This window comes from Lingula anatina, chromosome 4 (genome assembly GCF_051362555.1).
Source record: "Lingula anatina isolate TDL-2025a chromosome 4, LinAna3.0, whole genome shotgun sequence".
In the NCBI taxonomy this organism is placed as follows: Eukaryota; Metazoa; Brachiopoda; class Lingulata; order Lingulida; family Lingulidae; genus Lingula; species Lingula anatina.
The window spans coordinates 22,211,673-22,230,583 of NC_141770.1; the positions used below are offsets into that span (position 1 = coordinate 22,211,673).

General features: G+C 37.8%; 1 protein-coding gene across 2 annotated transcripts in view; it reads right to left on the reverse strand.

Annotated features, from left to right (window-relative positions):
- The window catches only part of LOC106163714 (metabotropic glycine receptor), a 78,588-nt gene that overhangs the window by 5,275 nt on the left and 54,402 nt on the right, over positions 1-18,911 (reverse strand). The window contains exons 1-6 of one of the 2 annotated variants that reach the window (XM_087011389.1): positions 12,893-13,050; positions 11,274-11,457; positions 9,149-9,269; positions 7,704-7,847; positions 6,161-6,358; positions 3,280-3,348 (exon numbers count right to left, since the gene is read on the reverse strand). In XM_087011389.1, the coding sequence (XP_086867515.1) occupies positions 3,280-3,348; positions 6,161-6,358; positions 7,704-7,847; positions 9,149-9,269; positions 11,274-11,449 (708 nt within the window). In that variant the 5' untranslated portion in view covers positions 11,450-11,457; positions 12,893-13,050. Of the gene's footprint in view, positions 1-3,279; positions 3,349-6,160; positions 6,359-7,703; positions 7,848-9,148; positions 9,270-11,273; positions 11,458-12,892; positions 13,051-18,911 lie in introns of those variants that run through there. The other variant, XM_013541379.3, reaches the window with a different exon arrangement.

Here is an 18,911-nt window from a genome sequence, read left to right on the forward strand (position 1 = left end):
TTTTACACGTTTTCGTACTGGGTCGATGCCAACTTCATTTCATCGTCTTTCTCTTAGACGCATATCCAAGCACATTTTTACTTCATTTCTTCAAGTTCGGATGTTCTCGGCGGAATCCATAAAAATCTGGCGTCATTATAGACATATTATGTGTGTGGTCTTTGGAAATATTTGACCGCTGGTAAGCACTGCCGTATGTTAAAATGTTTAAAGATTGGTGAAATCAAGTCAATCACGAAAAAAATGCTTTAATTTGATACAAAAATGTCCCTGAGTACCGTGGAATCAACTACTCAAATCCATCAATATTAACATATGTTTAACTGACAACGAAGGGTTGGAGTTTCAAACGTTCCTTTGTCGTATCTCACTTTTGATACAAACAAAACGTTGTTTATTCTCTATACCTCGATAATAATCACGCGTATACCTACTTTCTCTCCGTCGTCGTACTCCAAAGCTCTTCCATTCTAAATTGTCAATCAAATATTCAGTGTTAGAAAATCTCTTTAAGCGCTAGTTCACACCTCTTGAAAAAAATATTTTTTAATTTTCTATTACGTGATATCTGGAAAGTTCACTGAGTCCAGTTTGTAACTATTATCCATATCATGAAAACGTACTTTTCAATTGTGAAATCAACCACTTGTGACGTGAACATTTTTCATTTTCACCTAATAACAATGTTCGCACTAGTTGACATTTCAGAGAACTATGTTTGATAACTTTGTAGCCTTTTACTCAATTGAATTAACTTGGCTTTTAAATTTGCCATTAATGTAGTTGCAACCAGTTAACTGTACAAAACAAACATTGGCGTTGAAAAGAGCCGTTCCCTTTTTTTTTTTTGCATTAAATCTGTACATAATGCTCTATTTAAGCGCGTTATGAGATAATCGATATTTCAAATCCTTTCATTTACGGCCTTTTAACTTTGCTAATGCGTTTTCCATGAAATGTCTGTTTCTTGTCAATTATTCAATCTGTTTTCTAGATAATGATACGACCAGCGTTCAAAACTGAAAGAACCCGTTCGCGCAATTTCATTTTCTCGTATTTTCAATGCAGATTGAGAATTCCTGATGAATTGCCCTTGAAAAAAAACATGAAAATAGTAAAACATGGTTAAAAAGCTATTATGTGTACTCTTATTCTGTCAAACCTTTGTCAATAAAATAGTTCCATAATGCTCATCGGTAACGTTCTAAGGGTGCCGTTTCATACAAAGTCGGGCGCCAGTTTATGGACTAAAAGTTCGACTTACTAAGACGTAGCCGTCTAAGATACCTTTAAGAAACATTCTTAAATGCCGCTTACCTCGTTTATTTTCTTAGTCTCTTGATCAAATTGGTCTTGACGGAGATGTTTCATTTAAGCGTGCCAGCAACGATTGATGTGGGTCAGTCATTCTCAAAAGCTCTAAGACCATATCAAAAAGTCGACTTTACGTAACGGCTGTCCTATTTAAGTGGTCTAAGCTTAACCCAAGAACTGCGAAATGGGCCTCAGTAGCAGCAAGCTGACTTTGAGTACGATACTATGAACACACTGAAACTCTGAGTGCCAGCCACTGCATCCAATTTAAATTTTTCATACCCCCATTACTAGTAGCGTAAAATTTTTGCTGAGTATTTTAGGACAAAATGCTATTGCAGGTATAGGGCCAAAGGCGTCGTACTTACGTAAAGACAGACACAAAATTAAACTTAAAATTAGTAACGGTCTGTGCAATATATGCTTGTGCTCCACTTTCTCTCTTTTGAGGCCAATGTGGCATGTGTGAAGACGTTTCACATTTATTTATTTATTTATTTACTTGTTTGTTTGTTTGTTTATTTGTAACTATTTTTTTCATAAAGCAACAAACAAGTAAGAATGTCCACCACGCATATTGTATCATTATTCCAGTTTCTTCACCAACCGGAAAACGAAGCAGGGCTGTTTTTACAGAAGAGATAAAAATATCTCTGTTATTGCCGTAAATGTTATTGATAGCGTAATCAATTTATATTACCTTAAATAATTTTGTCCTTCAACTACGCATTTCACGATTCACCTGCTATTGAGCCCCGTGATGGGAACCGGAACCACAGCGCATCAATTCGCGTAATGGACAATTACGAACTACAAGCTGCAGTACATAAAGAGTTGGGATTTCCAAGAAATGGGGAAATGCTGTAATAATCGCCTGTAAAGTGTTGCATAAGGATGTTATACTAATCTATGTATGTTTTTAGCTATCGATTTGTCCTTGGGCGGTACCGTATTGTTTGTAACAGATGATCACCTGCGAAAGTGATAACTGAAGTATTATTTAGGCAGGTTCTGGGACGGATTTGCCAACCCACCCTCTCTTTCCAAATCAAAATGGCAACCTACTGCCTGTGCCTTTTAGATACCGATCTGATTTAAGCAAATCTTTTTAGTATCTGGGATCTTCGAGTACAATGTTAACTATAAGTATGTGGTATCAACTTCAAAAGTCATCGTCCTAGTTCCCACGAGTTTTTCTTTTTAAAAACCCATTTGTCCTGATTTGCATGACCATCCGGACATTGCATTAAATTAAATTGGGTAACTGAGTCGAATGTTGGTGGGAATCTGGATCAACGTTCATAGAGCACATGAACCGTCCGTGTAACGCGTGTGTAACCCAAACCGAGATATTGACGTGTGCATTTGCCTGTCTTTCGTATGACTGGACGGCAAAATTGGCTCAGGTGACCAAAGATAACACGCAGGCCCATGGGAAAGAGCGATTGGGGGATGCTGCACTATTAAGAAGAAAGAGCGATTGGGGGATGCTGCACTTTTAAGACAATTTATGGTTTTAAAGGCATCAATTTAAAGATTTGTGGTGAGGATATTACAGTTTTTCTCGAAAGTCCCCAGACATCTGCTAATATAGGTTTGAAATACACATTAAAACACGTAGAACTAATTGTGGCAGGATGACGGGGTTGTGTTCTGTTAACTAAAAGTTAAGTAACATTCTACATTTCTCTCTACGATACTTTTATGAGTATTTAAGTTTTTTTTTTTTTTTTTTCGCGTGTGTCAATTGTTGACTGCATGTTTTTTTTTTCTCAAAATATTGTATTCGCACCTGGTGATCTGCATTTACCCAAATATACAGTGTAAGTTCTCCTGGTACTGGCTGTTTTTTATTTATATCTTATTAAATTAATATTTTTGTAAAATACCCAATAGCTATGCTCTTTAATGGCATAAATTATACTCAATGTCAGATACCTGTCTTTTTAAAACCATGCTACTTACCGGACAATACAGGAAAAAAGCCCCTAACAGCATAATGTTTAATAATACCGGGCTGGAGGCCTTCAATACCTGTAATATAAAATAACAACATAACATATACTTCTGCCTGCCTGTGTCGTGATTTACCTTTGAATGCCTTTTTCAAATAAAAAGTTTTGCTTATATCAATCAGATGTAAAAAAAGTAGCTGTAAATTATTTGATAAGGACAATTCTTCTTCGGATTAACCTAAGTATGAAGCACTGGCCATTTTATAAACGTCTCATCTCTTTGTAAAATATATACATGTCACTATACTATGGTCATTCAGATTTAATGAGTAAAACATGCTTGTTTATTAAGAAGAACTACACTTAGGGACAATTAATGAGATTCCAAAATTCTAATCTACACGTAACAAGAACGGTCCTTGATTTCTGCAGAACATGTATTCAGTACATTGGACTACCATTGTCAACTGGATGACATTTAATTTCCCTTTTAGTGCATCTGCCGTTTATCGTTTTCGAAGATCTGCGTAACTTGCTTTTACAATCATTAATAAAGCCCGGATTTTTGTCATTCATTAATAACGCAAAGTGAAAGCGCAGAAATATGCTGCTTTGAGCCGATTGTAATAAATCAATAGGGTAAAATAAATAAACCGTGTGACAGATTGTTGTCGATGATGGGGCCAATCCATTACACGATTAGCCGTGCACAATTTCCGATTATCTTTCAAATCGCCCGCTACAATTAACTTACCGACTTCAATAAATCAAAGAAGCACGCGAAGGTCAACTTACTAGTTTTACTTTATACGTCAAAAGGCAATCACTGGGTTTCACTCTTTTGATGTCAATCATCAAATAAATCCCTATTCCTGCAGGGGTACATGTACCTCCCCCTTCCCCCCCCCCCTCCTGTATAGCCCATACATCTACTGGTAAACGATATACTATTTATAAACCAGGTAATTTAAACGCTAACTTCTACACAAGGACAGCTTGGAGCACCGATAAGTCGAGTTAAAGTCTCTTGAGGAATTACGAGCACAGCAGAAAGCAGGACGTTTTGCTTGGAACTGCCAGTACTGGGATTCTTGGGCTGGTTACAAAAAATTAATCCTCCAAACACTGATCTAAGCTTTCAGACCAAACATTAGTTCTACTGAGTAATTCAGGTCACGATGGATTCATAGCAATCCAGTGGACGTCAAACAGAATAATGGAGATGGCTCTCTTGTTTCAAAACCAGCGCAATGTTTAATTGAATTGGACTGCCAGCCGTGTTACGTAAAAATCCCATTCAAAATATCTGGGCTAATGTTTGTTTGCGAAACAGGGCCTTGAGTTTAGCAGTCGTCACAGTAAATGAGGTTTATCCTGGCACGAAAAAAGGTATGCCTTGCACGGATGTCCTCTTCTTCCTGAAGTCAATTCAAATCAAACCGCTGTCCCCGCTGGTTACGCAAAATTAAGCTACAGATTTTGTCATTGCGCATTCGACTATAGACACAGTCCCTGGTATTCACTGGGGATTATCAGACCTACGTGGGTTACACAATGCAATATATTTGGCGGATACCCAAAAAATGAATCATCATTCCTTCAAAGCTTACTCAATTTATCAAACAAGCCGTTGCATCACCCAGACATTAGTCCTCATTTATCACGGTATTGTCATATTACATTTTGTCATTGATTGCTCTATTGAATTCGGTTTACATAATGTTGCAACGATATGATGTAAGGCCGTCAAAATTGTGCAACCCTCGGTAGCAAGCAATGCAAAACGCTCTCATGCTAGGGACTATTGGTAAAAAATAACACTTCCTTTCCACGAAGATGCTGGATCATCACGTTGATGCAAATGTAAACTTTGTATATGCATTGCTTCTCTCGTCAATTTTCATTTTATTTTTAAATTGACTTATGGATCTAGGTTGTTAAAAGTCCTTTAAAGTTCTATTTTAATTATTGTGTCGGATGTCCTATTGATTGTTCTCTGGCGAACATACCCATTATCTCGTTAGAGCATTCTGTCACATCGCTGTCTATTCTTTCTTTCAAATACCTGTCTATGAAAATCTACAAACAAGCAAACTGTCAATGTGCAACGACAATATACACCATTATTGCCATATTTTCCAAGAAACGCAGTGCTTTTTAAGCTGCCGCTAATGAGTAGTCCAGGATATTGGATTTCTTTGTTCATTTTGTTTCGATTTCACTTCCTGGAAATGTTCAAATAAGAATTGTTGAGTAATGAGTTGTCCCAGGAACTTAATGGCGAGAATGATATTTTCTTATTCTCTTAACAGAAGTGATTCTGATCTTTTCACAAAGGGAAAATAGTAATCTGTTCTACATTTTGTATAATAACCGCCACCCTATCGGTTCACTTCTGTGCATTTGTTTAAAATGGAAAACTTCTCTTGGGTTAAAGTAAGACACTTACAATAGTGAAAAGTATAAAGATTGCATTAAAGATCCGCATCAAAGTTTCTGTACCAGAGGCAAGGAGCATGTTAATTAGATTTCAATATTTCCATAAAGTCGACGCTGCGACATGCAAAGCTTGCTGTCTTTTCTTTTTAGATGTCGCGGTGTTTTTTCTCAGAACTATCGTATCATCAAGTTGATTGTTCCAGCCGTGGCAACTTGTTCTTTAAGTCTACCTAGATAATGTGGGTTTACTGCATGGACACCCGAACTCAGAAGATAAAATCCAAAAAGGCCGTCAATTAAAATCAATTTTGAATTTAAGCCAAAAAAATTAAAAAATTAAAACATTTACGTTTTATTCATAGATCTATATTTAATCATATAAATTGGTGACTATCAAAGGCATGATCCAAGAGAAATATACGAAGATGTTATCGATTGGTTCAAGATAATACCTTGACGTCAGTGTTTCGTCTTGTAAATACTGCCCAGACCGGGACGCTACACATGAACAGTAATGACAGGATCAAGATAATGGTCCTCAGTACGGCATCTGTGGTGACGTAACACGGGCTGCTGTCGTCACACTCGGTACATCCATCGGCACACGGCAAACACTCGAACGACTCGTCGTAGACGCTGCTTGGATCTCCCTAAAATGAAAAAAAGTGTATTATCATTTGTAATAATAATAATAATAATAATAATAATAATAATAATAATAATAATTTTTCATTTGAGTTTCATTAATTTATCCAGGGAAATTGATTTAAATCTAAACAGCTATGACCTTTTTTCAAAATGTAACATGAGCAGGAAGATGCCAAAGGAAAGTGCTCACCTGCCTATACATGGCATACCGTACACTCTATAGAGTCAAATACTTTAATTTCTAATATTTCAAAGTTTCATCCCGGGGGAGGGGGGTTATTTAGATAAGGGTAGATCGATTATGCCACTAGCTAGGGGACCTGGGGCACTAGAGTATCCGCAGTCGTTTGCTCACAAACTGTGGACATACGCGTATCTTTGAAAATAAGCGTGCCAGGGCTATACATTTAGAACGATAATGGTGTTAGGCATAAAACGGGAAGCAATATCAATAACATGATTTATTTTGAATTGAAGTTTACCAATTTGGTATGCATATTAAACTATGTTAAGTTCTCTATAGGTAAAAAAAAAGAGAGGCATATGGCGCCAGTCATAGAAAAAACTAAAATTAGTCACAGAAAATATTCGATCCTGAGAATATGGATACTCCTACATGTAGAAGCTCAAGGCAACCATCAGTATATATTCCTCCATTTGCCGCCTACAATTAAGGACGGCGTGTTATTGGGCACTAAAAGGATCTTGACCTTAATCATCACTTGGCGATCTCTCATCGAATTATTAGCCATAGTGTTAGAAAGGCCGTTGACCGTAATGACCGTACATCAACAGTGTTTATTGAACGCATCACTGTATAAAATGAATCGGTTTTGCAAATAAGATATCATCATCATTTCCAAGAACGAAAAGATGCGATTGACGCATCGACTGTCAGTCAAAAAACAACTCAAGGAATCTCACACACAATTGATTCATTGTCCACTTTGATAGGTAAGGTCAGTAGCGCACTTTTGCACCATTCCTGCTCAGGAGCTCAATATATAATATCCGCCTTTAGCCAATTGTTATGAAATTGCTCGATAAAAAAAAACTTTTAAGAAGTAGAGGTTGCATAAAACAATTATTTATGCACTTTGGAAGGCAGTGTACGCATACCTGTACCCGTATAAATGGGGGTGATGTTATACATTAATATTGTTACTAGCGTTAATAGAAAATAGAGATATAGTATGATTGCGGATATCTTCATGACAGTGATGTACACGCACAACACGCACGCACACTGACATGAGCGCATATCAGGAAATACTCACTCACGAACACAAACACACACATACACACACAAAATCAGTTCCATTTAAAATACAAAGCAAGTGTGATTACATTTCTTTTCTTTTCATACTCGTCTTCAACGTCTGTTCCGTTGAAATACTTGTACTCTGCGTTCTCGACAGGGAAGTAGAAGCCTTTCCGGCATTTACACAGGTAAGATCCTCGCCGGAAGCCCAAACCTGGCATCGGCTCGCACTGAAAAAAAAATGACTGTTAATCGACAAAACAACGCTTTTGCTGATTTTTTCGAAGTGCTTGTAAATCACGAACAACATTACAGTACAACAGTATTTACAAACTTTTGATATGAGAATTTAGGTAATAAATAATCGGTAATAATGGGAATTGAGTTACCTTGGCGAAGTCTGCACTCATGATTGTTTTTCTAGTATTTTATTTTGTTTTATGCTGTTTCAATTTTCCTAACGGTAAAACCATCACAGAACTTGTGTGATCAGTTAGTTCGAGTCAATGTTACATTATCACAGCACAGTAGAAACAATCACGTTTTTCTATCCATTTCATCCGAGTGCTCTATTACGATTGCTTAGCAGACGTGATAACACAGGAAATGCAAATAAAAAATGAACGGTTTTGATTCACACTTTTTCTCTACTTCTATGGTTCATCCATCCTTCTTTGATCTACTATAGTGTTGTTCTCTTTTATTCAATACTCTTCTATCTTTTCAGGAAGTTTTATCAATTTAAAACTTGTGTACGTTATTACTCCGCCGGTAATTGAAGGCATAAGCAAAAATCTGTTTGTCTTTGATATGAAGCAATGCAAGCTTATCATCTGCTGTGATCACTTAGGTAATGACAAAGCGACTGTTAGGAATAGTTAAGGGGTGAAAGGATAACAAAGAGTGATTAATTTTCGAGCAAACAGACGTTTAAAACACTGCTTATTGTAATCCTGTACTTAAAAGTACAGAATAACCCTTACATATTGAAATGATGGCATGCAATATTGACGTTTTTTTCCAAACCTTGATTATGTTTAAGTCACCAGTAGTTGGACTGCACTACGTTTACGTTACATCTGGGGGTATTAACTGTAATACGTTGATTTCGGTCAGCGGCTGATGCACTGGGGATCGTATCACAAAACAAATGCAGTTCAAATTTTGGTCTAAGCATTAACCCAAAATAGCGGTATTAGTCTAATCAAACCCGTTGTATCAGTACTGGAGAACGACAGAGCAATGCTGATAGCAGAGAGATGGTATTCAGTGTCCTCTGGGCCTCTGGGAGCAAAGCACTTATCCAGAGTAAAATTATTCCATTAATTTTGTCAGGTGGAAACACGTTAAAGAGAAATATTTCTCGACGTACGTAGATCGAGTTCTTAGATTGGTACAAACGTGTGTCATCAAAACACCATTGACAGCTACAAAGTACCAAACCAATTCCGGGACAACATTTTAAAAGCTATGTAGGCCTACACGTGTTGCTGTACTAAAGTAGATAAGGGCATCGGTATATACTGCTCACCTCAGAAGTGGGCTTACACCTCGCAGACCCCGCAAACACGTTCGTCTCTTTACTTCCTTCCGGTAGAGGGCACTGGTTGATGTCCACTTTCTGAAGATCTATGTCAATGCCACTAGTGCCCCTGTATGTAGGAAAATACAATAGTAAAAAATGAATGGAATCAAAAGAAGAACACACGTTTGATACAACATGCTTAGATCTATATTGCAAAGTCAATTTGATCGTCAACATTTATTTGTCAAAACGTGGTTTAATATCTCTTTGAAAAATAACCACATGTCATCATTAAAACTAATATCGTGACATCAAGAATTTTATATTGTACACAGTGCCCGACTTGTATATTACGCCGTGAACATACTAGTGTAACATATGGTTTTATCTGGGCATATTCAGGGTCCACGTCCCGCCAAAAGTACTCTGTAGCACACCAACCAGCAATTAATCTTGATGACAACAGGATGCTTTCTTTGCTTTCTTTGTCTTGTTGCTTTTACGTTGCGTTCGTGTTGTTTTGTGAACTGCTATCACGGAATAAGCTCAAAACAAGCTTTAAAGGTACTAGCATCTCGTCGTCACGTAATTGCCGCAACATTAATTAAAAGCCATGCCATTTGAAAAACATAGAAGCGATACGAAGTGCTTGTGGTCATCCTAAACGTTTATTTAGCTACTGCGATCGCAAAGTTAATCGTTGTTAAATGTGTATCGGTAGAGCAAATGACCAACTATATCAAGGTCCCTGGAAAAACCAACAGCTTGCGGTATTACAGTAATCCATCACACATTAACCGCGCCATTGACTTGAGCGTATGGTCATTGGCCTTATCAAATAAGGGATTTACGGGTCATTTAGCCTCATCTGCATTTGCATAAATCTGGCACATTGGAGAAATGACCTTCGATAAATACAATTTGGTAATCACATTTTTGTGACCGACTTATCTATATCTGGCAAGAAGGGTGGAAATGGTGTCAGAACTCGACCAGTGGAAACGAGAGACAAAACTCGGTTATCGTTGTCCTAGATATATACTCACATTATAAATGCTTATAGCAGTTATTATCTTTACGCAATTTCTAATATATGGATTATTGAAAAAAGTTATTTACGTTGTATAGTCAATTGCGATTGCCGTATCCAGAGCATTTCGATAACAAACCATGTAGGAGACCCTGACACTTGATATTGCAAACACCGTCATGGCATTCTTCTCTAAGACCCCATTTCCATAAACATAATCGGTCTAGGTGGATTGACCCAACTCTCCTGGAACTCTCGCTAAGTGCAATCAGCTTAACTAAATGACACACCTCCTTGTTTCCAACGTTCTCGTATGATCACCAGCCTTTATGCATTTTACTTAACGCCAGGGGGAGGCATGTCATTCAGTTAAGCTGATTGCAGTCAGCCAAAGTCCCGCAGAGTTGGGTCGATCCGCGTAGATCGAGGGGGTCTATGGGAATGGGGCCCTAGTTACAATGTAGCCCACCGAACAATACCTAATGTTAGAACCGAATAGGTTCTTTACATCGATTCTAACGCTGGTAAAGACCTCATTATTCTTTGAGTTGACGTGTACTGTTAGACTTCATTTATCTTGCTATTTCATGTCTGTTACGCAAGCTTAATTGATTCTTACGTGAGTGCTCTTGCGGTGATTTTGTTTCATGTATCGTGAACACAGTAATAAGAGAATTACAAGTCGAGAGAATTATTTGTCGTGAGATAATTGATATATTTTTTGTTTCTGAATAATGTCGTTATCTATTAGAATTTACAATTAAAATTTTAATTAAAAAAACTCTTAAGACCGGCGCACACTTGTGAGGCAGCAGCTTAACTTGTGAGTACCGCGTCAAATCGCTGGGTGTTTACCTTGTGATTCCCAGACATGTACCGATAAAACCTTCCTTTCAGCTTGTCTTCAAATATACATTAAACTGTGAAAATAGCACTGGTAGATAACACAAGCTTCGTGATATAGGACGCTGCCCTATGTTATAGTTCACGAACACAAAGACACGCTTTCACTTGCCAGAAACAACGCAAATAGAAACCTTGGCATATAACATGTTACCCACTTGTGCCTTTGATAACTGATTACCTTAATTTTTTACTTACTTGAAGAAAAACGTGCCATTTTCGTATCCAAAGAAGGGCACGGTGTACGTGATCATCCAAATGTCCGCCCCCATGCAGTCAAAGTAAGGGCGACTCCAATGGCCGTCCTCGTAACTGACCAGCAGACTTTCATCCACTTCTGGGTCGTAATGGGCCGTGTCGTTGAGCCTCATCATCTGTAATCCTGCGCAAAAAAAAAGATTGTTTTTATGAATGAAACTCTTTAATGCAAAATTTGGTCATCTACAATGCTTGCTTTTTAGGAGACAGATAACTAAGTTCGCCCACTAAGCTCTCTCTCTCTCTATCTCGCTGTCTCTCTCACTCCCTCCCGTTTGAATTTAATTATCACTACCTGCAAATTGAAACAAATACGACAGCAATGAATTACATCAGCTGGGCTATGTATTAAAATCACGTTAATAGTTCTTTTTTTATTTCAAAAAACTGTTCAACTTAGCATTATAACTACTCTAACATTTGAACGGCTCGCTTTATTATTGAATCGGAAATAGCGGAGTGGCACTGCATATGACTCTGTTTAGCTATTGCGTTTAGACATTGGGCATTGTCAGAATAAACTTTATTGTAATTTCAATCAATTATGAGTAATAAATATAATGCATAACCGATGTCATCGCAGATGAGCGGAATTGGCAATTATGCAGCCAACCATGCAGTTCTGGTTAAAATGATATTACGCAAAAGCAATGGATTTGAACAACACGAAAGGAGAGGATGCCTAATTAATGCATTTTAAAATGAAAAGGACTAAGAGGGGATTGTAACTGAGTACCAATGAATGACAGCTGTATTTGAAGAACAATGAAACGTAGATTGGGCGTAAGCGACCATTATTCCTGTTTTATTGGTTGTTGGTGTCCGTTATTCTCATTTATCGGCAATATATATGCGTCTTTTCTTAACGATGAATGAATAAAATCAAAGCCCGCTAAATTTTCAACCGCGTTAGCAAACCTCTGATGACGTGTGTGCATTTGCATTTTTCAACCTAACAAAAACTAAAAAACCCTACATGAAATTAGGTATAGCTATATGCATATTAAAAAATAGTTGTGGACTTTTTTGCCCCCTAGTTTGTGGATCCTCAGCTAGTCCTGTTTTGTCTCGCAATCTATAAGCTCGAAGGAAGAAAACGTCTGTTTGTGTGTGGTAGATGCGTACAAACATATGACACGAAGTGTTTGACAGATGCTATTAAACTAGGATCAAGGGATCCCAGAATTAAAGTACTGCGCAGTATCTACCACCTTACAAAGTGCAACCCTGTAAATGACTGTATTTTCAGCAGTTTAGGATAGTGTGGGCACATGTAAAATTCACCTGCTCAACGATGCATTATTTGTGCTCTTGTCAAGGGCATTCTCTAAACTGCACGCAAAGTAACAAACAAACATAACCCCCTCCCCCAAGACAGAATAAATGTTCTTGATTGCAAAGTATGTGGAAGGCTTATAGGTCGACCATAGCACCCACTGATGTTTCATTCTACCAAATGATTCTGTCAAGTTCGACCGTGTTTACTAATTATGCAATGAAGGCCTTCTGCTATACATTGAACTTTAAACAGCGTGCATTGTAATCTGGCACATGTTTACCTGTACTTTTTCTGCTGGGTAACTGTAGCCTTTTCCTCAGGAGCACAGGGCTCAAAGTCTGCAGTCATGTTGTTTTAGATATGGTGCAAGACGAAAATTGGACAAAACATACACAAGAGATCACGAAGTCAAATGTCAAAGAGAAAATAAGTGAAACGGTGTGCACCATTAAAGTACCTAATCGGTTTGAACTTGGTAAATAGTCGATTTAATTTAGCAACACGTCCGTCTACGTGAATCATAAAAGTACCGAATGCCCCAATTGACGCATAACCAAAACAGAGTACAACCGTGATATACCGTTGTCTACAAACAGGGCGTAGCAACCTGCAGGTAAAATTGCAGGTTTCCCAATGTACCTCTACGTGCATGGCGGTTTAATGCAGCGTGTAGGTAATTTAATAACTCTTCATGATATGTACAGGTTTCGTTTTGCCCTTAAAACCAGTAATTGCCCACCTGTTGCACGGACTTAAGGATATATATTATGAAAGGAAAAATAAGAAATGTGCACATAGGTATTTGCGTCATCTGGTGAACATTTGGTTTTGTAAAAGTACAATTCTATATAATAAATGAGGACAAGTCGAGCTGACATGTCATTTTCGTAACATGGCACGCTAATAATGAGAAGGTATGGCATATTTACAAAGGATCAATTAACTCACAAAAGTACTAATTTGTTTGAAATAAGAAATCTAATTGGACGGGGACGTGCGTCATTGGAATGAAACCCGAGCTTTTCCTCGGAAAAGTGTAAAGAAATACGGTTCCCATTTGTAACTGCATACTAACGTAATCACCAAGTTAATTACTGGTGAGTCAAAGGGACGTAACTTGTCTGCCCAAGGGAATAGTGTCCGGCGTTTCCGACGGACTGCTGTGGCATATGATCACGATCTTTGGTCTGCTCTGTTGCACATGTCGTACAATCGATCAAATTATTTCTTTTTGATAATGTAAACGTCCATTAGCCCATACATGTGATCGAGCCATTCCTTTTACCCCTATGTCAAGAAAAGATAAATGCGTTGCAAACATGATGTTGGCCCACTGCTTTGATTGCAGTGAGGCTAAAGGCTAAGCACGTGAATGTTCGATGGGGAACTATCTAAATCAGTTTTATTTCAGGGCGCCCTCATTTCGACGGTACCAAATTGATGTACTGGTCCGTGTATTCTCAGTAATAGTCGGTTCACAGTACTTCTGTTAATGTAGATTCTTAGCTTTTTGTTGATCAAAGAATCTAAAGCGCGTTGCTAAATTGAGTTTGACATGGCGACTTTTACCACTGGTATCTTTACAGTTCAGTTTCTGAGATATATAAATAAGATACCCTTCTTATATAAAAGTCGCGGCATTTATTTATTTGGCCTCGTCATACTTCTGATTTTATTTAAACTCAAGACTTAAGTTTTGGACTTAAAGTTTAGATTAATTTTCGAATTAAAGTTTTTTATGTAAAATATGCCCAGTAAACTTCCATCGATTTGAAAAAATCTGCCGCATAGCATGACAAATAGTTCTTCAAAATGTTCACCAGACGAACAGATTTCATTTTCTCCTTTCAGAAATTTCGCAAAAGGTAAACGAAGTCACTATTAACTTGACGTTACATATGATGTCACTGTCACGGCACTGCTGACAACAGAACAACAGAGGTCATATAGACATGCAGTGCAACATAATTTACTGTTTACTGTTCTCTGGAGTTGGTTTTAATGTATCTGTTTTCGTCAGCACATTCCTGTTTTGAAGTCTGTTTCACAAAAAAAGATCTTAACACTAAAAGATGTTATATTTTTCGATCAAATTTTAATTTAGTCTACTTATGTCCAAAAATATAGTGACCAAATTTAAATGAAATATATATTCCACCCGTTCTACGACAAGGCACCGATATGACAGCCATGACCTCTCGTGTAAATGTTGCTCTATTTCAGTGGACCGCTTTAAATGTATCCTCAAACGAATCTGGCAAATGTTTTGTTCTATAAATTTAGATGAACTTCATGTCTTAGGTTCTTATATGTGAAACCATCCCCTGTTCCTTGGTCTATCCGTTTCTTATTGGAGGCAACGGCCGCGCCTCGGGATCAAAGTGATACAGTGAGTTTCGCCCACCTCAAAAAGATGCTGATTACTTTCTGTTCGTTAACGCCAAAACTTTACCTGATAGGTTTATCTTTGGTGACATTTGCAGTGCTAGAATAAGTGCCAAGAATTAATTGTGATTATCCTTCGTAATTGGATGATAGAATCAAGCAAGGTGCATGCAGGCAATTACCATTTGCATTAGCAATGTCGCTTATCTCTGGTGGGCAGGTAAGTTGTGGTGGTTTTATCTGTTGCGCATCATTGCTGCAGACTGTGTAATTATGTTTAGTTCACCGAAGGGAATTGATTAATAAATAATGACGATAATAATGATAAAAACTGTTTCACTCGTGATACATGAATTATGAAATATTTTGAGTTTTGCACTTATAGTTCAAATACTAGTACAGTACAAGATTGAAAGACGGGAGAATCAATTAAAACCCGTTAACATTATCTAATTTATTGAAATACTTGAACTAAAAAGTTTAATTGCCAATGACGAGAGGCATAAACCCAGTGTCATTGTTAATGAGGGACTATATCTAGCGTGTCTTTCATCACTTCCCAGCGCACGATTAGTGTGGTTAGCAACCGCAATCAAACAGGGTGTTGCATAAGCGGACATCTCATGAATTAAACCTCAGTCTAAATAAAAAAACAGCACATCGCATACAAGTGTCATGAAAAAGACTGATTCTGCTTTAAACGGCTCTTTAGTTGCATTTATTCTAAAGCAAGTGCATGTTGGCACAATGAATGCCCGAGTGAGTACAGCAGGTTTGAGACTGTTATATTTATTACTTCCCCATTCCCAGATCAAGTCTGACTGTACTATACCGAGTCAAAAAAAGACTGGTAAAGTATTAATTTGTTTCCCAGCCTGTTGACCAATGTACCTAGCCTTTAGAATTTTGAACGCACTTCGACGTCATGGCGTTGTAAAACTTAAAGTGTGGTTCTTACATCATGCAAGAACAAAACAGAGCAAGAACAGTGTGGCATATACACATGCACTAGTTCCATCATATAGAATTGAAGGCGAGGTCTGATCAAACAAGGGAATACGATGGCACACACTTAAACTTGAAGTAAAAGCACCACAGTGACTATCATCCACAGGGCTGGGGCATTTCCTGATATTTGTTCCTATCCAGACAGTGCACTTGGCCACCCATGCTGCCAAGGGAAAACATGAGTGAGTTGACTTAGAAAATATCGATACATTGAATATGACAACAAGGGAGTTTTTCACACAATAATCACATTTCGAGCCATGAAAATGTAAAATCAGGAAAAATAGCCTTTAACGATGGAAGACCCGAAACTGTTGACGACTACATTGAAAAACGTCTGGCAACCCTTAGCAAAATAATTAATGCTTTATAATGAACTATTTGCGACGCTCTTGGACACATCAATAAAGTGCAGAGCAGAAATGCGAAGAAACGCCAAATTGCACAGTTGAATTAACATCGTAACTCTTTCTATCCCTTCCCCAAAAAGAACAAAAGTTATGAATAAAAGTGATGAATTCGACTGTTTTCGCTATCAAAACATCCCATAATCGTTACTGTAGGGACTGAGGTTTGGCAGATACCGGTCTATCATATTCCCTTATTCCCTGCTATTTGTCTGGGCACATATCACGCAGGATTAACTGCTGTAGGAGAAGTCAAGTCCCCGATGAACTACTCTTGACCCTATACTAACTTGGCACGTGAAATGCGCAGCCTTCAATACCCGCGGCACTAATTGCTCTGCCATAATCAGCGCTGATTCCCGTTCGATTTGCTAATGCCGCGTTCACTCCTTGCACGGGTGGTTCGTAACACATTCGATCTTAAAGGCGTACGGCACATTTCAACAGCTGGGGAGAAGAGATGCAGTTATGCTTTTACCATCAACCCTGATAAATCAGTAGTTTCTTAAGGACGTGTTACACAGGGCATAAAATGAGTCTAATACGGTGCGGACAAACAATTAGGCAAACTTCCTCACTCTTATCTTCCATTGGTATTATAGTTGAAATGGTAGTCCCTTTAATTTACTACACAGAAGACAAATCAGCCTGATGTTGGCTCTGGGCACAGATTTATTTCTGTTTCCAACGTCAGAAGGCGGACCACTATTACCATCTTGGGGAAACCAAGGGCTTAAATTTTCACTTGTTCACAATAGAATGATTGCAATCAATACTTTCAGCCTTAACTCAAGCCGCTTCAGATTCGAACTTTTTGTCTCTAGTGTAAACCTTGCCTTTTTGAAAAGGCAGGCGGGATGATGTCTTATTTTTTAGGGGAATCGCTAATGCCTATGTTAATTTTCCCCAAATCGAAGACATGGTCGAAGAAGGCTGTGAGAATTCGATTTTGACCCCAGTGATTTGCGTGAAGGGGGAGGTGTGGCATGAAACGATTTTCTTTGTGGAGATCAAATGAAAACTAGATGTCGTGTGCACTTTGTCATTTCTCGGCTTGCTTTATGCTGAACAAGAATATAGAGACTACTACTTCAATGTTTTATAAGAATCAAAGAAACATATTTGTTCACTGCCCTGTAAATGTTACTAACTGATAATATTCAATTAAGAGTAGAACTGCAACATGCCTTTGTACAAGCTGACGTGAGAGAGCTATTCGTGTATTGTCTAGAATTACATCAAAATAACTCCGATACTATCTTTCCTCCTATTAGCTCTGTTGTATGACATAAACAACCTTGGTCACTTAAATAGACAAGAGAAGATGTAGAATTCCCTCACTCATCAATATTCACTTTTACACAGTGGGATTTTGTTAATTATGCCATTATATTATTTGCGAGTGATGCGTTCTGGTAATGGAAGCACGCGGACCCCAATGAAAAGGCATTAACAGGCAACATTTACTCTCTAAATGGCTTTGACAAGCGGTACTCGTGCCACTGAAATACAAACATGTCTCAGCATTGTGCCGAAATCAACTTGATTTTCTCATTTATAAAAATCGATGGAATTTCACCGCAGTCGCCAGATTGAGCCTGGAGCGGGGATAGAAAAAAAATCCACCAATACTCGTATAAATGTAATGGTGACACAGACATATTATAACAAATTGTATAACTAATCCAGATCTTATAGAGGCATGTTTCATAGAAATATTGACAACTACTGATATTTCTTCAAGTGAAGTAAACCAAACTTTTGATATAACATTAACGACAAAATTTAGGGTTGAAGTTTTCAACTGTATTGTTGTCATTTCATTGGCTGCGCCTGTGCCATTTAGGCCTGTTATACGCCTTAAAGTACTAGTGTTGGTGAAACACTTGACACCGAAATGTATCATTTCCATTACTGTAGCTGAATATAAAAGCAATATTTTCGGTCGTTTGAATTACAATTTAAAAAGGTTGATTTTAAACAGTTACTTCTGTGCAATATTTCCGAAGGACTATTAGGGAGTGCAAGTCAATAACAAGAACGGCCTTTGTCCACTTGGAAAAAAATCATCGGAGTTCAAAGCTTGACAAGGAATTGCATTTTGTTTTATTTTCCATCCAACTGCCATCACGACCACAAAGGTGTCTAATACAACGTACTCTATCAGCTGGAAGTAGTCACAAACAACAGCGATCGTCGCTTCCTGTTCCTCATCTCTAGATTTGCTAACTTAATATTTAGTTTTGCTTTTAAAGCGCACTCATGTTTGCGGGTTTAAGTAAAGAATGTTTAACGTGGCGATGCAGCTGTTCTATCTAGTATACATAATGATTATTCTTTGACATATTCAGATTGGAATCCATGGCAGAGAATGCACATTATGTAATTCATATATTTTATAATATGCCCCTTTCAACAAAAGAACATCAGCCTTTGATCAATAGGAAGAAGTCTGAAATTTGATCACGCTTTTAGCAAGGGGGCTAAACACAATGGACT